The sequence below is a fragment of the Lycorma delicatula genome, chromosome 1 (assembly GCF_047948215.1).
Source record: "Lycorma delicatula isolate Av1 chromosome 1, ASM4794821v1, whole genome shotgun sequence".
Taxonomy (NCBI): Eukaryota; Metazoa; Arthropoda; class Insecta; order Hemiptera; family Fulgoridae; genus Lycorma; species Lycorma delicatula.
In genome coordinates this window covers 253,078,906-253,105,495 of record NC_134455.1, presented here as the reverse complement: position 1 = coordinate 253,105,495, position 26,590 = coordinate 253,078,906, and the positions used below count along the sequence as shown (strand labels likewise).

Sequence of the window (26,590 nt, the reverse complement as noted above, 5' to 3'; positions counted from 1 at the left end):
AAGAATTCCATTCTCCAGTTAGATGGAGTTCTTCCACGTTCATACAGAATTACACAAACAAAATACTTTCCTATTAACAGGTCGGACAAGAAGGCTGGTTAACCTAGTTCACCATAGTCTCTAGATCTTGCCACTATGGAGTTTTATTTGTGGGGTTATATAAAGACAGAAGCATTTCTTGTTCAAATAAGAAATTTGGTCATTAAAAAACTGATCATAAAATCTGCTTCATACATCATACTGGATCTTCTCTGCTGAATAAGTACTATGTGTAAGGCAACTAAAGGAGTACATGTTGAAATCTACTGAACAGGAAAGATTCTTGGAGAGTTTCTCTTCATTTGGATGTATACTTTATAACTCTATCATGCTATATTCCTAAAATATGACTGTTTGAAACCCAATCATTATTTTATGGACCCACTGAACCCATAATGGATGTCCATGCAGATTTATAAAAAAAATCAGAAAGAACTCACAGATTATTGTCGAATCATCTAATTTTACTCTCAAAACTTCATTCGTACATAACAAATGTTTCTGGGTAATTTCTCCATCTTCCTGTGTTTCTGTTTCCTCACTACTATTAACTAGAGAGAGGAAGAAAAAAACAAACTTACTCTTTCAACCATTTAATATCTTTCCAAGATAATGAACTATCAAAAAGTTTGTTAACATATTCAGTTAAGCCAGAATTTTGTTCTGCATGATTTATCTTGTTTGATTTCAATCCTTCAAAATTGGCAAGCCTGTAATCAGAAAAAACTAATAGTTATTGAATTTTTACTTTCCTGGTTATAGAAATATATGCTGCTAATAGCTATAATAGCAAAGTATACAGATCGATAAAAAAATTGCTCTTTTTTTAAGTTTTGTGCCATAAAGATACATTTTTAAAAATGTAGATTTAAGTAAATTGTAAACAAGCTGAGAAAAACGTTTTTTATTCCAATGCTTCGAAATCCAAAAAAATTATTTTTGTCAGACAGATATTTGTGCATATGTCTACATATGTATATATATATACTGTATTTGGTCTTATAACTCTGGAGCTCATGGACCAATTTACTTTGAACTTGGTATTGGTAGACAAGTACTATCTTTGGGGTGAAAAGAATGTATTAATATTTTGGAAAAAGGAGTGGGGTATTTTGGCTGAAATAAAATTTATAATCTTTATTGGGACACCAGAAGATGAAGTCTTTTCATAGAGACTACAAGTTTCCAAAGATTTTTATTTAATATTTATAGTCAAAAAATGACTATATATGTTTCCTTTTTTATAACTATATCTTGTTTCAATAAAGAAGTTTATAAGTTTATCTATGTTATAGAAATTGTAAAAGCATCTATAAGTTATAGAAGTGTTACTGCATCTATATTTTCTACATCAATAGGACTTCAAACCACTAAAAACGTTTTTAGTTTTTTCTCATCCCGCTCCGATGATCTGCAATAACAAAAATATATTTGTTTGTAAATTAAAAAAGAAATGTTTTTATTTTATTTTAAATTTAATGACATTTCCTAAGTTACTCATTGTATTTAAAATGTAAAAATCTTAATTTTTTGATAGCTCATACTTTTTAGTATTTCTGGATAAAATAGCAAAAGATTTTAATCCCTTCCTAGAAAATTTACAAATTTATTTATAAAATTATAACTGTATCATTGTATTTTTTAATGAAAAGTTACTTTCTAAATCTATTACTGTCACTTAGGGATTATTTTCTTAAAAATAATTTTACCCATGCTTACACCTTGAGTGTAGGTACCCCCAAAATGAAAAAAAATTCTTTTTAGCTTCTTTCAAGCTAAACAATTAATTGCATAACTTGACCATCATAGCTGGGAAAACTATATAAGTCACTAGCTGCTTTTTTTTGTGTATTATAGAGATGTTTCTTTGTTCAGAATTGGTATAGTATATTGTTTCACAATAGAAAGGGGTATATACTTCATATGTATGTAATCTCTTTTGTTGCTGTGACATATGTAATGCATGTGAAGTAGAAAAAGTATCATTTAAAGTTGCTTTTTCTGATAATAATGATGATATCATCAATTCCAGTAGTAAGTAGTGTTGATATCACTTTTAACAGCCATGAACCCATGATGGATGCTAAGATTATATGTAAATCCCTTCCCAGTATAAAAAAATATTAATTAGTAACCATTTATTTAAAAAAAAATTAAAAATATTTAATATTAGCTATGACATACCATTGTATAGATTATTTATTAATAAAAAGTAACTTCATTAAGAAACTAATCTTAAACCACTGGTACACTTTAAAACTTAACTTTTCATGAACTATTTAGTTTGATGCTCAGTTCATTTGATCATTAAAGTGCTATCCTATGTATTTTATTAATGCACTAGAAGCTCAACATATTCTCTTACAAAAAGAGGTAATTTTTTGCGTTATTGTAGGGAAAAAATAGAATCGTAACCTATTCTGTTTCCTGTCCAGTGGTATCACAATAATTCCTTAAGTGCCTGTTGGATAAAGTCAGGCATAAATAAATAAAAAAAGTCAAAAATTAAGAAATACATTTTTTCAATTCCTTTTAGTAACTACTGGAAGTTTAACTTTGGCAAATATTTTTTAGTTACTATACATGAACACAAAAAACATGGTTAAAAATTAAATTTAACTATCATACTTGTAATAAATTATAAAAAAATCTTAGTTTTTACAATTAAGTTGGTAATTTTTTTAACAGAATGTTTAAAATTTTGAATAACTTATTTTAAAAATTTATAATTTAATATTATAATTTTTTTAATTTCCAAACTTTTTAATTTGGTAAATTGTACTTAAACTTGATGAGTAATTTAAACTGAACTGCTTCAGACTAAATATAATTGTGACATCTAACATTTTATAAATGAAATAAAAACGGATATTAAATTAAATTATGTATTTACGTTAGAAAATGTTTACATATTTCAACAATAATATTTGAAGTGAGTGTCCTAAGGATTGATGAACTTTTATGCTGGAGTGATCATATTGAGTTACCTAAAGCAAAACATTGTTGTCAATTCAGTCGATTTGTTGTTGAATATCTTCAGTTTATTGACATCACTGCCCTCAGAAACAGTTCGTTTTCTTTATGTATAATGTACATACTTCTATATGTATTATATATGCTTACATATACTCTATGTGTATATTATATTACATAATTAACTTAGAAAAAACAATTATTTTGTTATTGTATTTGTCAGTTATAAATAAGTTAATTCTTTTACATATGTGTAGTAAAAGTAAGAAGTGACTTAAGATGGAAATATACATGAATAAAAGTGTTGTGTGATTGTGTTTTTAAACTGAAAGCACTTCCTTTTCATCAAATTTATTTGTTTGTTTGCACAATGAACTTTATTCCTGACTTTCGAAATATTTGTGCAGACCTTCAGCCTGTTGGAGTTCTATGCTTTATGTTATATTTGATCTTTATGGTGCCCTTCCTTCATGTTTATTTTAACTATCTCTTCACGAATTACCATCTCAAATGCATGGTCATTTTTACCATCTTTAAGCTATTCACTAATGTTATCTTTGTCAACATCTTAATTTGACATGCTATTCTAGCCTATTTTGTGGAAGAAAATTTTTTTTTAGATGTGTTTTTCTCTTCTTTATTTAATTTTTTTAAATAATTTTTTCTGTAAAATATTGGAATTGAATTATATACAAACATATATACACACTGAGATATATTCCCAGTATATATGTCAGAGTGTATGTAAGTTGTAAATCTATTAAAAATAGATGAAAACAAATCAATTAAATTTGACTGACCTTAAATGTGCAGGTAGGTGAAATTTATTTCTTACATCAGCATATCTAGTTCCAAATACAGAAGCATCAACAGTTAATACAAGTGCTTTAAAACCTGCTTTTTCTGCTCTTAATACCATTTCTCTAGTTACATCTCTGAAAAAAGTAACAATAAATAGGATAATCAAACAAAAAGTAAAAAAAAACATTTACGTATGTTAAGTATCATATGCTTACAATGAAAAGAAAATTTCAGTGAATGAAAATTTCAAACTGAACCAAATGTTATTATGATAAATACATTGTTATTGTTCTACTAAGCATTAAAGTCTGTGGAAAAATAGGAAATTATAAAAATATGAAAGTTTAAATGTGAGTGAATTTTTAAATGAGAAAAAATTTATGGAAAACTATATTAAATATGGTAATGTGGTTATAAAATCAATTAGATGTGCTACCACTTTGCTAATTTCTATGGTGGTTTCCTAATCTCTTTGCATTTATCCAGAATGTTCTGGTTTCAAATTCTGGTGAGGCTTCTTGTTTTTAACACACTACAAACTTCAAGGATAAAAAAATAATGCATTATGTTCAATGAAGGAAGATGGGATAATCATCCCACAGGTCATACTGGATAACCCATCAAGTTGGTCTGTGGTGAACTCCTCATATAAGCTGATTTCAAAGTCAAGAGTTCTAGGTTCAAATCCTAGTAAAGACAGTTACTTTTATATGGATTTCAATACTAGATCGTGGACACTGATATTTTTTGTTGCTTGGGTTTCAATTAACCACACATCTCAGGAATAGTTGACCTGAGACAGCACAAGAGTAAACTTCGTTTACAATTCATACTTATCATCCTCATTCATCCTCTGAAGTAATAACTTAAGGTGGTTCAAGAGGCTAAACAGAAAGAGAAAGATCATACTGGATATTCCACCGGGTTGGTCTAATAGTAAATTTGTCATTGGTAATTATCTGATTTAAAAATCATGAGTTTATGGTTTAAATCCTAGTAAATGCAGTTACTTTTATGCGGGTTTGAATACTAGATCAGGAATACTGGTGTTTTTGGGTGGTTGGGTTTCAATTGATCACATATCTCAGGAATGGTTGACCTGAAACTCTACAAGACTACGTTTCATTTACATTCATACATATCATTCTCTGAAGTAATAACTTACAGTGGCTTAACAGAAAAAAAAATAATAAAGGTCATACTGGATGACCCTCTTTTGTGACTGAAATACTTAAGGATAAAGAGGTAAATAAATTTAAGCAACTCATCTAATAAATCAAATAGGCTTGTTAATAAAAAATTACTTGAATAAAAATATTTATTTTTATTCAAGAAATTTTTATTCTCCTCTTTTGTTCCAAAAGATGTTTGTAGATCATAGCTTACTAAGTTAGTAGCTTACTAAGAAAGTCAAATACCTGTAAATTTATCTATCTGTCATAGAATACATATGAAATGATGCACCAAATTATTTTACATTGTATTGTAATAACGCTGAGCCAGCATATTTGTGCAATAATGATCTTTATTGCGTCACAATAGTAGAAATGAAATAAAATGATTAAAAATAATTTAAAAATAAACAACTAATAAATATTCAGACAAATATTAACAAATACTCACTCCAAAATAAATTTCTGTGGGTATATCTCAAAATTATTCGGGGTAAAGATGGGTAATACAAGATAAAGTGCTCTCATCTCTCCTTTTTAACTGAGAACTGGAAAATTTATTAGAGAATTGAGAAGAAAGTGGAAGAACACAAAGTTACTGACAAAATCAGACTAGGACACAAGAAAAACAACTTAAAAATGAGCATATGCCTTGTTTGCATATGATTTGGCTGTGATTTTAGATTAAATAGATATATCAGTGAAGCAAATAATCTTACTAAAAGAACGAGCATAAAAGACAAAATTGCAGATCTCTTTCTAAAAAAAAGAATTCATAACAAACTCCAAATCAACCCCCAAAAAACATAATAATGGCATATGGGAAAATTGACAAAACTGAAAGACTCAAGTACCTAAGAGATGTATTTGAAGTCAATGTCTCTGAAAAGAAAGCCATACAGTCAAGAATCAATTAAATAGAACTTACATATCAAATAACGAAGAACACCTATAATAATAAATTAAAATCATTGAATGTTAAAACTAAGAGAATATGCTACAGTTGTTTGTCCGGAAGCTACATGAACAGCTGAATGTCTGATGTTTAACAAGAAACCTATAATCAATAAATATAAATAAAATAACAAAGGATACTCAGAAAGCTCCTAGAGTTCATAAAAAAACAAAGAAGAATATAGAAGATATATGTACATGAATTGTAAATGAATATAGAGAAAATACTCGATGTAATCAAAAGAAGAAGAACTGCCTTCTGCGGTTACCTTCCTTTTTCCTGTTTAGCCTCTGGGAATTACAATCAGGTATTACTTCAGAGGATGAATGAGGATGATATGTATGAGTGAAGTGAAGTGTAGTCTTCTAAAGTCTCAGGTCGACCATTTCTGAGATGTGTGGTTAATTGAAACCCAACCACCAAAGAACACATGATCTATTATTCAAATCCGTATAAAACTCTCCCTTTACTAGGACTTGAATGCTGGAATTCTCAATTTCCAAATCAGCTGACTTGCAAAGACGCATTTACCAATAGACCAACCCGGTGGGTAATTCTACAGTTACCTACAAATAATGAATCTTCAGTCTGGCAAACAGATTATTTACATACTTTGAAAATCTTAAAACCAATAACAACTGTATCAAAGAAACTGAAATAGTCATGGAAGAAATGAAAGTAACGCAAGAATATCAAAGAACGTTCACCACTGAGAGAGAAATTGTAAAACATGGTAGGTTTCCAGGGAAAACAAAAACAATGGAAGAAGGGTACTTGGATAGAAGAAAGAAAAGAAAAAAAAACAGGAAATTAAAAAGGAGATGTGGAAGAAAAAGAAGCTAAAAAGGTTGAATTGAAATAACGTAAAGCAAAGTGGCTAAAATTAAAAAAAAAAAAAAATTAAATTAAAAAATAACAAGTACTAATAATTAATGATTTATTGGCAATACAATAAATTGTGCATGGAAACACAATAATCTTAAATTTTATTTAAACTATTTGATTGTCAAGTATCCTTAATACCTTATTAAGGATACTTAATAAGTATCCTTATTTAAGGATACTTAAATAAGTATTAAGTAATACTTACAGGGTTGTTACCTTACAACCCTGATTAGGCTCATGAAAAAGATTTTTCTAGTTTTTCCTAAACTAAAATAATTTTTAGATGGTTATCATTTGAAAATGATCATAAAGTCAAAAAATGCTATAACTGAGTGGCTCAAGAAACTATTTGATTTTGTGATGATGGAATAGAAAAACTATTAACAATATAGCTAATTTATTTAAATTTAGATAGTCACTATTTAAAAAAATAATAAATATTTTTTTTAAGTACAGAGTTGTAATAATGAATATAAAAGTTGTGATAATGAATATTAAAATAACTAACCTATCTTTATAAATATAAAGTTGAAACCATTTATTAGTGTTTGGTGCAGCTTTTGCAACCTCTTCAATGCTACTAGTTGATAATGTTGATAAAGTAAATATTGAACCAAATGCACCAACAGCTAAAACAAGAAATTTAAAATCTTAGTTATATCAATACAACAGTTAATTATGATTTATAATTCAACTAAAAAGGATCCAGATTAACTTGTATCATACTGATAATAAATATTAAAATTCTATTTTGGATAATTACCATAAAAGAAAAGAAAAATCCCTTGATGGGGTAGCTCTCCCATCAAGGGAGGGGTATTAAGTTATTTTAGTGGCTTTAACAAAATATGATTTAAGCATTAAATCTTTTTTTTTAATTTTGGGAACTCTCATACTGAACAGGATACAATCGGGTAAAATTAATTTTTAAGAAAATAATCCCTAAATGATGATAATGGATTTAAAAAAGAACTTTTTAAGTTTTTAAAAAGTACAAAGATATAACCATAATTTATTATAAATAAAGAAGGTTGAACTTTTCTTGAAAGGGGTGAATATCTTTTGATAATTTTTTTCCCAAAAATACTAAAAAGTAAGAGCTATCAAAAAATTAAAATTTTTACATTCTAAATGCAATGTATAACTTTCGAGATGAATTTAAATTTAAAATAAATGTTTAAAGAATTATTAAAAAATTAAATAAATATTTTTTGTAATCACCAATGAGCTAATGATTGGTTGATATGTTGATTAATGATTGATGATGGGTTGCAATGAGCTAACAAATTTTGTAGCAGTTTGAAGGTCTATTGATTTAGAAAATATAGAAGCAAAAAACTCAGTTCCTGAAGCCAAATTTTGAAAAAAAAAACAAAAATATATACATCATTTTTTGGGGCGGGTGAATATTTAATAAATTTTATTTTGGTCAAAAAATCCCACTCTTTTTTGAATTTTTGCAAAACTTTTATACATTCTTTCCTCCCCACTGTAAAGGTAGTACATGTCTACCAATTTACCAAGCATTTGGCACCATTGGTATTAATACAAATGTATAAAATAAAGTTCCACTTAACAACAATTTTAAAAGTATATAACCAAGTACTTTTCTATGCAGATTTTTCATTTTAATTAAAACCATTTATTTAATGTCTCCTTAAGGTACAAAACTTAAAAAAGACCAATTTTTTTTAGATTTAATTTTTTACGTTCTGTATACATTATAGCTATAGTTACTATAGACGGTATCCTTTTATAGGTATAAATACTATAGAATCTGTATTGTTATAGCCAGGAAAGCAAAAAGTGAAACTGAAGAAATGTTTCACATTTGCTTCATATCATTACGAACTGATACTGAAAACTCAGTGAACTGAAATTTAAAAAGTTTTAAAAAGAAATGTTTTTGCGTGAACTGTTTCTATAGGGTTTTTCAAATGAATTGGTTTTTTTTAGAATAATTAAAAAATAGCAAGGTTTATTTATAATGTATTAAGTTTTTTAAGGTTTGATTGGTGTAAAACTTAATTTATTCCAATAATGATTCTCCATAGTTAGGCACAAAATAATTTCAGGTATAGTAATAATGAAAAAATTCTATCATGCCACAACAACAAAGTTGTGAGTATTCGAATCAAAAGATTAGTTCTGTCCCAGTTTTTGTAGAAAATGTTTATATTTATTTTATTTTTGTTATGAAATAAACAAGATAGAAGATAGGCTGGAAAATACAATCCAAAGAAAAACTATATGAACAAACTGAAAACTTCTCTTTACACAAAAGAAAAAGACTCCAATATCTATGGCCACCTTCAGAAAATGAATGATAATAAATTAACAAAGAAAATATTTGACCGCTTCATAAATAAAAAATGGAACTAAAATGGTTTGCAAAAATATCTAAAGATTTAAAAGAAGAACAGATAACAACCAAATATATTAAAAATAGAGAAAATTTAGAATGAAAAGAATGAAAAGATTCTATAATAAATCCTCTCTCAAAAAAGGAGAAGCAAAATGGATTCAAGAAAGAAGAGAAAAAACGGTTAGAAAGAATGAAAAAATGTGGGGAAATCATTGATGGAATAAAACTGAAAGCTAAATGAAAGTTGGTTTGTGGTCCTTAGGTGGCCAAAATTGAAAAAAAATTAAAAAATGAAAGTGAGTCTAGGATCCTATAAAACTAAAGTGAATGAGATGGTTTTGTATGATACATATTTTTTAATGTAGAAGAATCTTTTTATATTTATGATTAATTTCATCACATAAGCTTCAAACTTGTGCTGTGAGAATACGAAATGGAAATTTTATAGTTATAAAAGATGCCATGCCTGACCGAGATTAGAGTCCAGGACTTACAGATGAGAGACTGAGATGCTACCACTCCACCACTGTGATCGGCAGAGTAGTAATTATTATTATTTTATTTTAATGAAGTTTATTCTCATAGTTGGTGTACATCATAAGTTAATGCTAACTGCTAAGAAAAACTCTTGGTTAAAGTGAATTTATGACTTGTTTATTAACAGAAACATCAGAGGAAGCTTAAATCTACCTTCCTGCAAAGGGATGCTCATTCTGCCTGTCACCCGATAGGTGACAGGTATTCTTATTCAGGATCCATATAGCATATGATTAATCAACAATTTTTTATTTACCACCTTTAATTTTGCTGGAGAAGGAATTAAAGATCCACCCAAAAACAGGTTCAGGGTTGCAAAAGGAACAGCCTTATGACTGTGGATGTACGAAAATACAAAACTAAACTAAAAACCATTCAGCCAGCTCTACAAAGTCTAATATTTCATGATATTCATTAAACTCAGTGTAAGTATATTATTAATTAAAGTTTTAAATAAATAAACCTCTAGCATTTGCACATTCTCCTTCTGGATGAGCCATTTTTTGCATCGCTGTAGGAGATACACCTATTGGATATTTAATTTTATATCCAAGTACTGTTGCTGAACAGTCTCTGTTAGATATGTCTATCATTATTCTTGGTCTTATACGTAACCTAAAAAAAAAAAAATCAATTAAAAATCAATGATTAAGAGATTAAAATCTTAAGTATAAGTCATACTATTTTAAAATAAATTTCATTTAATGATGACACTGTTTTTTTATTGTAAATAGGATTTTACCATACCAACAAAAATATTTGTAAAGATGTTCCAAATAGATATCTAATGAAAAATTATCCAAAAATGATTAAATATCATTGATATAGTCTAACTTAGTTAAATGATGATATAAAAAATTAGAATTTGTAGAAGGATGAAGTTGCAAATACCAATGTTCTGTTTTTTAATCAAAAATATCATTGTTTTTGATATAAAACCAAAATAACAAAATAAATGGATATGGTATTACGACTGGCTGCCATATCATGAGTAGCTGTGTTACCAATTGCAAATTAGAAGTGCGCTATTCATCAAGTCAAGACAACTAATCAAATTGTATGAATATATCTGCGATCTTAAAGTTCTTAGTTCAAATTCTGGTCATACTTGGCATTTTTTTCATTTGCTCAAACTTCTTTAATCATAAAGTGATTGTAATTAGGTGTAAGCCTGTTGTTGTTTGCTGAACAAATAATAAAAACACTGTAATAAGTTGTTTATTACTGGTTGAAATGTGTTGATTTCTTATTGATAATTGTCAATGGTAATAAAAGTTTTCAATAGACTCCAAATTTTAATTATTAACCATCTTCAAAAAGGAGGAGGTTCTCAATTACCACCTTACCAAATGATGATGACCATTGACTATATTAGACTTAAATAGATCATTAAAAAAAGTATTGGGTGAGAAATACTGATATAGTTAATTAATATTACTGTAAGATAGCTTTGTCATATATAATCAATAAGAAACTATAAATTTTTTTCATCTTTAATTTTTACAAACTTTTGCACTGAATACATCTCTTAGATTACTTGGTACTGATGCATTCTCTCTAAATGAATGATTTTCATCAGCTCCTTCATTTTGTAATTTTTCACCTTGATGCTCTCTCATGATAATCAATTGATCTGAATGTTCTTCAGGTATTTCATTTCAGATACGTTTATGAATAACAAAAAACTTTATTCTTAAGTCTCATTCTAAAGGTGCTACGAATCAAATCATGTTTATGATCAGTTTCAGATTATGTTCTTTTGAGAACATGTACAGAGCGTTTCATAATGTTCTTTGGAGTTTCGAAAATTCATTAACAAAAAACTATTCCACTCATAAGAATAAAACAATTACTGTACGAAAGAGTACTTTAAATAGTTTTTTTCCATATATTCTAGGCAGTTATTAAACCATTTGCTCGCTAGGCTTCGACAGTAGAGAAAATGGCTGCCACGGGAAGCGAGAAGTCGTTTTGTGTGTTAGAATTTCATTTGTCCAAGTTTGTAATTTCTGTGCAACGTGAATTCGGTTGAAATTTCATAAGGAGCTACCAAGTGACAATTCAATTCGTGCATGGAATAAACAATTCAGTGAAACTGGTTGCTTGTGCAAGCGAAAATTAACTGGTCGTCCATCAACCTCAGACATCAATGACGAAAGTGTGCGTGCAAGTTTCATTCACAGCCCGTCAAAATCGACTGCAGCTGCAGGCAGAGAATTAGGAAATCCGAAAACAACAGTGTGGAGTGTTCTTCGTAAACGTTTATTATGCAAACCGTACCATCTTCAATTAATCCAGCGTCTTTCTGATGGAGATAAAACACGTAGGCTCGATTTTTGTTTACAGTTACAGGAAAAGGTGTTGTTAGATGAAGGTTTTCTAAACAAGATAATTTCAGCGACGAAGCTACTTTCCATATTAGCGGCAAAGTAAACCGTCATAACGTGCGAGTTTGGGGAACTGAAAACCCACACGCTTATGTGGAACTCATTCGGGATTCTTCGAAAGTAAACGTTTTTTGTGCGATCTCTCGTGAGGCAGTGTACGGGCCGTTCTTTTTTATGGAAACGACAGTAATGATATACCTGGATATGTTACAATTATGGCTTATGCCTCAGTTACTCAACGACTTCATTTTCCAGCAAGATGGTTGTCTTGCCCATTTTCATAACAAGGACAGTACCTTAAAACAACATTACCTCGGTGCTGGATAGGACGTGCGTCTGAAGAAGACCAACACATTATGCTGTGGCCACCAATATCACCAGACCTCACGCCATGTGATTTCTTTCTCTCGGGTTATGTGAAAGATACGGTGTTTATCCCACCAATGCTACACGATATCGCTGAGCTAAATGATCGCATAATCAACGCAATCAACTCTATCGAAAATTACATGTAAGAACGAGTTTGGAAAGAGCTAGACTTTCGTGTTGATGTGTGCCGTGTTACCAGAGGAGCATATATTGAACATTTATAGATTTTAACAAAAACTGTTTGAGTTCCTGCATCATCTCGTACAACTTTCATTTAGGTAAATGAAATACTTTTCTTTATACTGAATTTTTGTAACTCCTAAGAACATTATGAAGTGCTCTGTATTTCCTCACTTTAGATAGATTCTGTTCATGTATGATATCAAATTCTTGATCCCATCTTTTCCATCGAATCTCAAGCTGTTTAGAATGAGCCTGCCTTACTTCAATAACATTTTTCCTCTTATGAACAGTCTCTTTTATAGGCCTATATTTCTGCTTTGACTAAGTTACAAAATTAAAAAGAATAAAATAATAAAAATATTGAACTGACTCCAAAAAGAAAAAATGTTTCACTGAAAAGGAAAAAAATTAATTTTCCCATTATGCTTTCAGTACAATCTTTAAAATTTATTTGAAGTTGGTGCCACATTTAAATGTAATACAAGTACACAAGATATCAATTCAAAAATTTGCTTAAATTTTGCCCTGACTTCAAAAAATTAGATTGAAAGATTATAAGGATAAAATGGAAAAACTACTTTTTCCTTTTCAGGGCAATAAGTTTCAATTTTAATTCTTTTCATTTTGAAACTGGTTCAATTATTTTTCAAAAAATTTATATAATATTTATCCACATAAACTATATTATAGTATTTTTTTTATTTCCTTTAAAACGTTTATCATCTTATCTTAAAAGGTGACATAATTTTATGATAAGGGTATTTATTGGTTAATAACAAACAAATCATTTTATGAAAGTTCTTAAAAAACTCCTTAATATCTACCATGGATAAACACTTTTTTGAAAAATATTAAAAATATTGCATATTTAATTTCATATCCAAGTACTGCTGTTGAACAATATCTCTTGGATATATCTATTAGTATTCTTGGTGTTATACATAACCTTATACTATTATTAAATAATAAGTTAAACCTATTTATATTTTGAATATCATTCATTATTTGTCAGTTATGAATAATGTAGTTTATCATATTATGCTCTTGACATATATTTTTTAATTATTCTATCCTTTGTTTTATTTTTTTTCCTTCTGCGTACCCAACATAATGAGTAAGCCAATTTTGCTTAGAACAAGAAATCACATAGAATATTAACTTGCCAGTAATATGTAATAATGTATGTCACATCTATAATTATTTAAAATTTATTTATTTTATAAACAGAAGAATGATTGACTATAAATTAATGGATTCATTTATCTTTATTAGGTTATTTTCTGTGTAGATTTCAATTGACATGAACTATTATGAGGTCACAAATAGAAAAAAAAAAATTAACTATTTATTTGATCTTGTTATGATGGTTATAAAACTGTTTATGGCTGTTGGTTAATTACATAAGAGAAGAGCATTATTGTTTATTTTCTAATTAATAATTATATACAATGTTTATAATTTATGATTTTTTTATAGGTTTTGTTATTTTTATTAATAATTATTAATTATAATTATGTTTTTTTTCTAATACATGAAGTATTTAATTACTTGAAATACTTTATGTATTTAAAGTAATTATAATAAATACAAAATTATAATTAATAATTATTACTAGTTATTAGTATTTATTACTAGTTAAATAGTACAACACATAGAAAAAAGTAGACAACCTTAGTGCGTTAATACTGCATCCATCATTTAAAGTAAAATATTTTCAATAAATTTAATTTCATAAATTATTCCATAATTTTTTTATTCAAAATAAAGTAATCTTATGTTTATTCACATAAAATAATATTCTTTTTTGTGTGGTGATCAAACCAGAAGCTTGTACGCATCAGAAATTCAGTTTGTAATCAGGTTAAATAAATTCAACAGGAAAAATGAAGAAAAATTCTAGGACCCATAAAAATAGGTGAAAATGAATATAAATTCAGAAGTGCTTTTTACAAATAAAATGAAATTGGGTAAATGTCAAAATTCCAACAGAAAAAGAAGAACCCAAAGAATTATTCAGTCAGCTTATGAGCTAATGATAAATCCTCACTAAACAAAAAACAGAAATCAATAGAGCTTAGTGATTTCAAAAATGAAAATATCCAAAGAAATAGTACATGATAGAATCCCATTCAAAAAACTTGTACAAGATTTCAGCAATTTCCAAGAGGAGAAAAATTTGACCAGAAGAGAAAAGACAAAAACAAAGCGAAAAAATGAAGAAGTATTGAAAAACCAAGAAAGAAAATGACAAAAGAAGGAGAAATGAATACAAAATGTTTCAAATGTCGTTTTAATAAAGGACAGCTAAAATAATTTTAATACTGATTGTAATTAACGAATTAAACTTAATTTATTTTTAATATAAACTGTTTTCCTCAGAATATTCTTTTTACTTTTCTGGCTAAAGTTTTATTTCTGCTACAACTATAATAGAAAAGTGTAGCGATTGGCCAAAATTTTTAGTATTGTGTTTTGACAAATTTCAATGTTTCAAAATCGCTTTAGTCAAAAAACATAGAAATGTCAAAAAGATGTCTTCATACATTACTAACCTAGATAGATGAATTTTGGACAACGCATGTTTTTATAACATAGGCACCCACTAAGGAAGGAATTTAATTCGATAATGAATTTATATTATTCCTTGGCCAGGTCACAGTTAAGAGTAAAATTCCCTTGTTTAAAATCTTGTAAATATAAATAATAGTAAACTAATTGAGAGTATTGAGATCAGAATGCTAAAATGTTTTTGTTAAAAATGCATTTCTATCCTTTCATGATTCATGGAGTTAATTTGATAGAAGAGTTTCAGCAGTCTTCACCACTGCACAGAAGAAATCTAACATGTCTTTTATATTTGCATAAATTAATAAATGGTCATGTTGATAGTTCTTGGATTTTGAGCTAAGTGTGTATTTATATTCCAGTTGTCAAAGGGCGACCTGTCAGAGGATACTTTGCTGTGCCAAGAGCTCATACATCACAACATATGAATTCGCCATTACTGTTTATTTGGAGGAAATTTAGTAAAACTTGTAGAGAAGTGGCTCCCTCTATTAATCATGAGACATTGCCAAAGGTGAGGGGCTTGAGTGCTCAGTGATACAGAGAAGCTAGACAGAAGATGCAACCATATCAAAGAGCTATCTGTTGAGAGCCAGACTAAGTAGTGATAGCTGAAAGAAGGCAGCAGTCCTTTCATTAGTTGTTAAGGGCGTAGGTCAGAAGGACTTAAATGGCCATATCAACATCACCCAATCTTCTGAGTACTGTGCAGCTGAAAGCAATGAAAAACTTCAGCTGTTTTTTTTTTCCCAAGAAAATATATCTCTGCATTTTCACGTAACAAAAATGGAGGCACCTTCCTCAGTATAGTAATCCAGAGGTAAACTAGTCCCCTGTTCAGATCTCCGGGTGGAGACTACTAAGGAAGGATCATCAGAAAATTAAAAAATAACATTCTATGAATTGGATTGTGGAATGTTAGAAGTTTAAAAAGATTGGTAAGTTAGAAAATTTAAACAGGGAAATGGATAGGTTAAATGTAGATGCAGTAGGAATTAGTGAGGTTTGGTGAGAAGAGGAACACGATTTTTGGTCAGGTGATTTTAGAATAATTAACTCAGCTTCAAATAAAGGTCAGGCAGGAGTAGGTTTCATAATGAACAAGAAGACACGAAGAGAGTAGAGTATTTCAAAATGCATAGCGATAGAATCATTGTAATAAGGATAAAATGTTGTCACCTGAGCCGACAATGATTGTTAATGTCTATATACCTACAAGTGCCCATGGTGTTGATGAGGTAGAGTGTGTATATGAAGAAATTGAGAAAGCAATTAACATATAAAATGGAATGAAAATTTAATAATGGTTGGAGATTGGAACGCAAACATTGGAAAAGCCAAGGATGAAATATTGTGGGTGAATACAGGCTGGGCAAAAGGAATGAAAGAGGAGACCAACTTATTGAGTTTTACACAAAGTGTAATTTAGTAATTGTCAACACCCAGTTTAAAAAGCATAATAGAAGAATATACAAGTTCTGAAAAAGTGATACTGCAAGGTATCAGATAAATTATAACATAGTTAAAAAAAGATTTAGAAATCAACTCGTCGATTGCAAAGCTTATCCTGGAGCATACATTGATAGAGACATAATTCAGTGTTAATGAAATGTAGATTAGGGTTTAAAAACCTGAAGAAAAGGTGTCAGATGAATCGGTGGAATTTAGAGAAGCTTGTGGGAAAGAAGGTAAAGAAGATTTTTGAGGAGGACATGCAAGAGGTCTGAGTAAAAAATTTGAGGTACAAAATATAGAAGAAGAATGGGAGAATGTTAAAAAGAAAATTCTTAAATCAGCAAAAGTGAACTTAGGTAGAACAAAGAGAACCGGTAGAAAACCTTGGATATCGAAGGATATATTGCAGCTGATGGATAACATAGAAAGTATAAGAATGCTAGTGATGAAGAAGGTAAAAGGAAATATCAACAAGTAAGAAATACTATAGACAGGAAGTGCAAATTAGCGACAGAAGAGTGGATTAAAGAAAAGTGTTCAGAAGTGGAAAGAGCCATTGGTAAAATAGACATAGCATACAGGAAAGTTAAGGAGAAATTTTGTGGTACATAGGTTAAAATCTAATAATGTGTTAAATAAAGATGGTACACTGATTTATAATACGAAAGAGAAGGTTGATAGGTGGATGGAATATATTGAAGAGTTATACAGAGGAAATGAATTAAAAACTAGTGTTAAAGAGGAAGAACAGGATGTTGTAGAGGATGAAAAGGGCCATACAATATTGAGATCTGATTTTAAGAGAGCATTAAAAGATTTGAATGGGAGAAAGGCTTCTGAGATAGATGGGATGCCTGCATAATTACAGCGCAGTGCAGTTCAGGAAGCAATAGATAGAAACTAGTATGTAATATTTATGAAAAAGGGGAAGTTTTGTTAGACTTCAAAAAAAGTTTTATTGTCATGATACCAAAGAAAGCAAGAGCAGATAAATGTGAAGAATATAGAACAATTAGCTTAACTACTCATGCATCAAAAATCATAACTAGAATTCTGTACAGAAAAATTGTGAGAAGGGTGGAAGAAGTGTTAAGAGAAGAGCAATTTCGTTTCAGCAAAAGTATAGGGACACGGGAAGCAACTTTAGCACTCAGATTAATAATAGAAGGAAGATTAAAGAAAAATAAATCCAACATACTTGGCATTTATAAATTTAGATTTATTATTTATTTAGCATATGACAACAAAACATAACACCAGTTACAGTCAAAATTACAAAAAAGATTTAACAAACTAATATATGCTAGTTCGCCTCCCCATGGTGCAGCCTGGCTAAATGAGCTAGCAGATACTGGCAGTCAGACAAACCAAGAAGATAGGTTCTCCTGACCACGCAGACACAAGCCTACAGTGTTACAAACTGCAGACCATGTTGCTAGATATACCCAACAGTCCTTTTCAGAACTTGCCAACAAGAAATCTTGGACCTTTGGTCCGAATTTACCACATAAATATAGATATAAATTTAGAAAAAGCATCTGATAACGTAGACTGAAATAAAATGTTCAGCATTATAAAAAATGTACAGTTCAAGTATAGTGATAGAAGAACAATTGCTGACATTTACAGAAACCAAACTGCAACAGTAATAATTATATAGTGGCAGCTCGTGTATAGGCACTGTGGAGCTGCAGCAGCACCCCCTACTTCCACTTGATATTTTCAATAACATTTAATATAATGAGTTCTTTCTTCTTTAATTTTTCTTTATATGTGTACAATATGAGTATGTAATCCTTAAGCTTATTGTCAATAGCCATACCCCAGTTTATGAAAAAGATACAAAACTTTTTGTGTGGAACTGTACACTTCAAAGTTCCAGTGGCGTGATGTTTGGCTGTTGCGTACATGTGCAAATAGGAAGCTGGACACGAGGCTGCAAGGGAGAGAGTGCAATGTCACTCCCGCAGTGCTGACCCTGACATGCTGGTGGAAGGTAAGGTGTTTTTTGAAACAAAAAACACCTTTATAAGAATGCTAGTGGTAAAAGGAACTATCAATAATTAAGAAATACTATCAACAGGAAGTGTAAATTAACAGAAGAAGAGTGGATTAAAGAAAAGTGTTCAGAAGTGGAAAGAGACATTGGTAAAATAGACGGAGCATACAGGAAAGTTAAATTCTGATAATGTGTTAAACAAAGTTGGTACACCGTTTTAAAATACAAAAGAAAAGGTCGATAAGTCTCAGTAAAAAAAGAGAGACATAATCATTGGTAAAATAGACAGAGCATAAAGGAGAATTTTGAAGTAAAAAAGATAAGGTAGAAAATATAGAAGAAAATGGGAGAAGTTAAAAAGGAAATTCTTAACTCAGCAGAAGGGAACTTAGGCAGAACAAAGAAAACTGGTAGAAAACCTTGGATATCAAAGCTTAACTACTTAAGTGGTTTCAGTTTCTTTTTTTTTTTTTTTTTTTTTTTTTTTAGGTTTGAAGTGCAATACTTTGTTGGCTAATAAATCGTAAATTTTATTATAAAAAATTGTACAGAATTTAATTCTGAGAAAATCGAAATAATAAAATTTAAGAAAAAAAAAGATCTTTATTATTGAAAAGAAAACAGAATAAAGCTGAATAGAAAAATGTTATGAATTTGTAAGGCTGTTATTACTTATTTGTTTGTTTTGTTTTCTGTGAATAGAACGTGTTTGTTTGTTCCTTGTTTGTTCCCTTTTCTAGTTTAGTTGGTGAAAGAAATATGAAAGTGGTTTAGTTGTTTTTTCAACAATGATTAGAAAATGGCAGAAAGCAGGGCTCTTTGTTTGCCAAATCTGTCCAAAACCCCACTGGAAGGACGAAAGAGAAGGTAATTAGTAAAAACTAATTATGTATTTGTTTTTGTGTATATATAAATTTACATTAAGCACCACTGGACGATAGTGTTTTTAAGCACACATTTTATTAAGTTATTATCTAACAATACTAAAAAATATTATCTGTATTGGCTTTTATTACTTTTTCAGTTAAACCGAATAAATAATCATACCATATTCTTGAATGTGGTAAAGTGAAGGATTAGATTATTATTCTGCTTCCACCCGTTCTATTTGATTCATTTTTTTTTGATTCTTTTATTTTACAGAAAACTTTAACCATGGCCTAGAAAACTAGAAAAAAAAAAATTTCTGAAGCAGCATCCCCACTAATTTTAGCTACAAGCCGCCACTGTATTTGAAGAACATACGAAAGAAGTTAAAATAAAAAAGGGTGTACAACAAGGATTTTCCCTATCCCTGTTACTTTTTAATGATGTTGAGGAACAATTTATATCCAATTTAACAGTGCAAGCTGAAAAGTTAAAGATTCTACAATTTACTGATGATATAGTAATTCTAACTGAGAGTAAAAAAGATTTAGAAGAAACAATGAACGGCATGGATGAAGTCCTATGCATGAAAATAAACAAGAAGAAAACGAAAGTAATGAAATGCAGTAGAAATAATATAGATGAACCACTGAATATAAAAACAGGAAGAGAAAAGATTACAGAGGTAGAAGAATTTTGTTATTTGGGAAGTAGAATTACTATAGATGGACGAAGGAGTGGTATAAAATGCCAAGTAGCACAGGCAAAACAAGCTTTCACTCAGAAATATAATTTGCTTATATCAAAAATTAATTTAAATGTCTGGAAAACAGTTTTGTAAGTATATGCCTGGAGTTTAGTATTATATGGAAGTGAAACTTGGATGATCAGAATACCTGAGAAGAAATGATTAGAAGCTTTTAAAATGTGGTGCTACAGGAGAATGTTAAAAATCAGGAGGGTGGGTAAAGTGACAAATAAAGAGGAACTGTGGCAAATTGATGAAGAAAGAAGCATTTGGTAAAATATAGTTAAAAGAAAAGACACACTTACAGGCCATATATTAAGGCATCTGAGAATAGTCACTTTAATATTGCAGGGACATTTAGATGGGAAAAATTGTCCAGGCAGGCAACATTTTCTGTATGTAAAACAAATTGTTAAGGATGTTGGATGTTGAGGATGTACGTATATGAAATGACTGGCCCTAGACGGAAAATCTTGAAGAGTTGCATCAAACCAATCAAATGACTGAATACAAAAAAAAGAGTAGAGATGTGAATATTTTTAATTGCACTATCAATAGTTTTTTTAGATGCAATTATTGTTATTATTATCATCATAGTTTAAAACAACATGTACTGAACTCAATGTAATGATGGTTACTGTATATGGAGTAGATAGGATTTACCATGATTATTTTTTTTATAATTTAACTAACAATGATTTTGTAAGTATGTACATAGTAAAACGTTTTTTGCTGTGTGCCATAAATTAACAAATTTTGAAAAACTCATATCGAAGTGAAAATGTAATTAAGGAGTGCCATTGATATTTAAACACTCCTTTGAAAATAAGATTACACATGTTTCACCATTTTTCAAAAATTTAATTTTGGGGCGGCAAAAGGAGAGAAGAAATTTTTCTATATGAAACTGAAGGTAGTACAGTAGTGAAAATTGGTATTTAGACTTTTCTTTGAAATCAAAATTGAAGTTTTACATTTTTTAGAAATTCAATTTGAAGGGCAAGTAGACAGAACAGATTTTTTGTGTGAAAATTCTAAATCTCAACAGTATGTATGAACAATGATTATATTTTATGAAATGACTCCAGCACACTTTCTCCATTGTTTTATCATTCAAGTTTGATCCAAAATCAAAATATTGTTACTTTTGTCAATCAATTAAGATTTAAACCAGTTTAAACATAAATAGACCAACTTACCAGTATGTCCATGAAAACATCAACCTTTGAAATCTAATGTTTCTTTAAAAACATTAGATTTTTTTTGTAGGTACAACTCCAGAATCCATGTGAGTGAAGCCATGGGAAGTAGTGTATATATTATGCAAGTGCTTTAACAGAGAATAAATAAGTATAAAAACAATTTATAAAGTAATAAATTGAAATCTCTTGTTAACTTATTTTTCTGCTAGTATATTACATTTTGATAAAAATGTTATCAGTCATAAAATAATAAATTAATACAAATTACCTTTGAAAAGCATCTATATTTAACCTTAAAGTTAATTGTGAACAAGCTCCACTTTTGTAATAATCCAAAGCATTTTTTGGTAATACGTTTTTAGAATATACTTCGTAATCATTGACACAAATAAATGACATTTTTATAAATTTTTTTTTCCTGTAAAAAAATAATTAAAAAAAATTAGTTTTATTAGTTATTAGTTTTGTTTATGAAATAAAATGAATTAAAACTTTTCTAATGTTCTATAAATTTCAAATTTTAGTAGTTAATTCCAAGTTTAGAACAAATCAAGTCAAATGTAACTTACACGTTTAAAAAATATTAATTTTAGGTTTCAGTATCATTATAGAGTTAGAAATACCCCATTCCAGTAGTACAAATGTACAGGACAATTCAGGAGGAAAGGGAAATAATTTAGCAACTGAATCTATAGCTTTTTTTATTTTGGTTAGGAGGGGGAATACCATTTACGTACATAAAGGGCAGTGTTGGACTCGCCACAGGTTCCGCAAGGTGTTAACTAAAGTGCCCGTCCGACTAAACCGAATGTTCTTATGCCCTACCGACTAAACCTAAACCCCCTCACCAACTCCCTCCGTCCTGGGCCAGACCGGCATTGAAGCATTACCACGGCCCCGGCGGGAGTCTTCGGACTCAGGGGATTCAGGGTCCCGTGCGCCTTCACCGTCGTTGATACACGCAAGCGAGGACCAGCGGACAGCTCAGCAGAGATCTGTCCTTCACCCCTTTGTCCTCCCGACCGGAGGACAAACCTGAAGAGCACGACCTGCTCTTCTGCCTCCCAGAAGACTTTTCCCAGAAACTATCATTCTGCTGGTGGCACTGTAAAAATCCTACCGAGTACCCAGCTTAGTCAGCTAGTATTCCTGTTTTCGTTTTTATTTTCTTTGTACTGAGAATATTTCTAACCATACTTGATAACAGTTCCCATTGTATAGTTTCTTTCACCATAAATTCTATCACATTTTCCGGTGTCAAACTGGCTAGTTCAGGCGAGAACATAAAAGCATTCCATCTCTTACAAACAAGAAAAAGCATGTTCCGGAGTATCTTCCGTTCCACAATGTATACAATCAGGTGAGGATCTTAATTTGAAACTGTTTAGGTATGACCCAAATCCCGCGTGGCCCGAGAGGAACTGCGTGAGGAAGTATGACATCCCCCACACCCCCTCCGGACACAGGGTTCAAGTCGGGAAATCAGACGCCTGGTCCACGCTCTGTTAGTTGAGGCTTCCCAGGACGCCTGCCATTCTTCCAGCATTATTTGGTTTTCCTGTTTCTTTGGAACCCCATCGTAAATTCTGCTAATCAAATTAATTTTGAGGCTGAACGGTGGCACACCGGCTATTACTCCGACCGCTGCTCCAGATACTGTTTGGTATGCCATAGCTGACGCGATCACCAGTCTACTCTAGAATGACTGTAAAAGCCCACAGCATCTCTTAATTTCTCGAACTGACCTCCAGGCCGGGGCCGCATATAACAGTACAGATGTTGCTACTGATAAAATAAATTTCCTTACACCAGCTCTGGGACCAGACTGTCAGCATCAATTTCCTTACAGCAATTTGTTCTCTCAGCTTTTGCAACAGCCTCCCTGGCATGGGTAGTAAATTTCCTGGATCTCTCCAAGTATACCCCTAAGTACTTAACTACCTTATCCTCCTTTATTATTTGTCCATCTACTACAACAGCCATATTCCTCAATTTCCGTCGGCCAACCATCGGCAACACCGCCTTCTTACTGGGAGCCAGATTCCATCTCACCCCCTTTCTCTGAGTCAGCCACTGACTCTCCTTATAGCTTCGTTGGCCAACTCTTCAACTCGGTCCTCTGTATTTGCAGCCACCAACAGGGTCAAATCGTCGGCGTATGCGACCATCTTGGAGCCCTCCGGTAACTCCATGCGCAGAAGGCCGTTCGTTGTACGCTGCATTCCAAAGTATTGGCCTGAGAACCGAACCCTGTGAAACGCCACCGAACATATTAAAGTCTTTCCGTCCTTCCTTTGTATCCAACAGTAGAGTTCATTCGTGCAGATACCTGTTGATGACTGTCAACAAGTATCTGCTCACACCTTTTGCTCGCAGCGCATCCAACACCACATACCTCGGAACGCTATTAAATGCGTTCCGCATGTCCAGGAAATTAATAGGGGAATTTATCTCTTCCTCCTTGTTCCAGCAGCCTTGTTTGCAGCCCATCGCATCACGTAGTTAATAGGATCAACAGTACAGCGCCCCTGGATAAAGCCGTACTCATTGTCTGAGAAACCACCGGAGAGCTCTATCTCCTCCAGTATTCGTCTAGCAATCATCCGTTCGTACAGTTTCCTATTGATTTAATAACACATATAGGTATAATTCTTATTTTCCTGTATTCGGTTTCCGGGTTTAGGGATTAGGACTAACCTTCCAACTTTCCAGTTGTAGGGGAGGTCTCCCCTTCAAAGAGCCACATTCAGCATCTCCAAAACAGACCAGGGATGGCACTCTGCCAATCTTCTTATTACTGATCGCGGCACCCCATCCGGACCTGGGCTTCTCTTTTTATTGATATTTTTAGTCACCAACTGTAACTCCCCTAAAAAGAACCTGTGAACCTCATCACTGAGAATCTCAGTTCACTACTTTTCCATAACACAGAAAAGGAATAATATCGCCCTCTTTGTCTGCTCCCTAGGCAAGAAGGGGAGCCGTCTACCCAGCTTCTTAGTTGCTATCTGTAAGCCTCTTCCCCAGCGGAGTCCAAGTCAGAAATTAAATTATTCCAAGCATTATTTTCATTTTTTTATTGCAGCGCTTAGTTTCTTCCTAGAGATTTTATACTCCGCCTCAGCCAAGTCAATATCATCCGACCATCTACCTCTCATCCTCTGTAGTAATCTTCTAGCCCTATATGTTGCTCTCCTCAGTCCAGCAATTTCATCGAACCACCAGTAGACTTGATTCCTATTAGATCTTATCACATTGGAATACTTCTGGCATTCTTCCTGCAGGAGCTTACTCAATCTTGCTGGTTCATGAAGTGAGTACTGAAAACGTTTTTATGTTTTCAAATAAGGAAAACGTTCTTACAAACACATGTCCGATAAAGCTTTGTTATCGAGTTACGGCTAAAGAAAATTTCATTTCCCGGCTTTCATTTCCCCGGTGAAATAAGGTTATACTGAAATGATTGAGGCGTTGTTTAAGAAGTAAACTTGATTGGTTCTTATTATGTTTTTTGACTTGAAAATTTTAATAAAGCAGGTCCCAGAACTATATCTTCCGTAGTTTTTATGATATCCAACGATATCTAAAACAGAAAGATTCGGTGACGAGAAAAAGGTTTTTAGGTTTGAAGTACAATAACTTTGTTGACAAATAAATCCGTGAATTTTATTATCGAAACATGTACAGAATTTAATTCTGAGAAAATTGATGTAAAACGTCTCAGAAGAAACCTACTTTTATCATTAAGAAGAAAACAGAATAAAGCTTAATAGAAAAATGTTACGAAATTGTAAAAAATAAAAACGGCTGCTTTTAGTACAATGAATTTAGACCTTTGAAAAATTAGATTGGGAACACTAAATGTATGCTTCGAAATTAATCTGAATTATAGTCATTGTCATAAAATTTTGGTTACAAACGTTAGGTGGTTTAGTTTTTAAAAATAATTTTTATGACGTTTAATTATTTTTGAGAATCAGGTTATGTAGTTTTAACCGGTTGTTATACTCGAAACTGTATCAACATTTTTTTTTTTTTTTTTTTTTTTTGGAATCCATGTTTGAATAAAATCGACGAGTAGAAATAAAAAAAATATAGAAACTAATCCAAGAATGATTGTTAGTATGGAAAATTGGTCCTTTTTTGGTAAAAATGTTATTTGATTATTATTATATGAATGTAAAACTGCGCGTTTTTATTGTTATTTTTGAGAAAAAAACAAGTGGTTCCCGCTTACCGAAAAACGTCCGAATCTGTATCTAAAAAGTGAAATTCCGTTATTAATTCTTTGTTTTGAAAAATGACATCTTTTCACTCATGTAGAATATGCTGTTATGATATTTGTGTACGGCTTTTGCGACGGAAGTGCTCCAGCTGTGGCGGAAAATGCCTACGTAAATACCCTCTCCTTTTTGTTCAGTCTCCGGAACGACCGTAAGGTATTACTTCAGAGGATAATATGTATGAATGTAAATGAAGTGTAATCTTGTACAGCCTCAGGTCGACCATTCCTGAGATTCGTGGTAAATTGAAATCTGCCAACCAGAGAACCGCGGTATCCACGATCTAATATTCAAATCCGTATAAAAGTAACTGCCTTTATTAAGATTTGAACCTTAAAACTCACGACTTCGAAATCAGCTGATTTGCGATGACGAATTTAACCGCTAGACCAACCCGGTGGGTTGACGAAGGTATCCTGGACGAGCAGTTCCAAACTGAAAAGTATTTTGTAGAATTTTTAACAATCTTCGTAAGAATGGTACACTTCCCAGCGATCATATTTCATGTAAATGTAAACCGGTAAACGGTGATGAAAGGGAAAAATTCTTCAGGTAGTACAGCTTAGTTCCACAACGAGCACGCAAAGAACTTCAACACAACATTCTACAAAGTACAATACGGAGGATATTTATTGTACCAAAAACAGCTGTTTTTAATTTTTACAAATTCATATCATTCTTCTGTTAAGTTTTGTTTTTAATAATAAAAATTATTTATTTTTTTGTTTTCATAGACTTTATTACGTAAATTTCCTCATAATTAAATTTTCTACAAGTTTTGATAGTAAAATATACGCATCTATTA

The 26,590-nt window shown here is 31.0% G+C and overlaps 1 protein-coding gene across 2 annotated transcripts in view; it reads right to left on the bottom strand.

Moving 5' to 3' along the window:
• Positions 1–26,590, bottom strand: part of LOC142330463 (uncharacterized) — a 41,506-nt gene that overhangs the window by 10,485 nt on the left and 4,431 nt on the right. The window contains exons 2-6 of one of the 2 annotated variants that reach the window (XM_075375710.1): positions 21,771–21,920; positions 10,191–10,342; positions 7,334–7,454; positions 3,813–3,947; positions 621–749 (exon numbers count right to left, since the gene is read on the bottom strand). In XM_075375710.1, coding sequence (XP_075231825.1) covers positions 621–749; positions 3,813–3,947; positions 7,334–7,454; positions 10,191–10,342; positions 21,771–21,901 — 668 coding nt within the window. In that variant the 5' untranslated portion in view covers positions 21,902–21,920. Of the gene's footprint in view, positions 1–620; positions 750–3,812; positions 3,948–7,333; positions 7,455–10,190; positions 10,343–21,499; positions 21,619–21,770; positions 21,921–26,590 lie in introns of those variants that run through there. The other variant, XM_075375717.1, reaches the window with a different exon arrangement.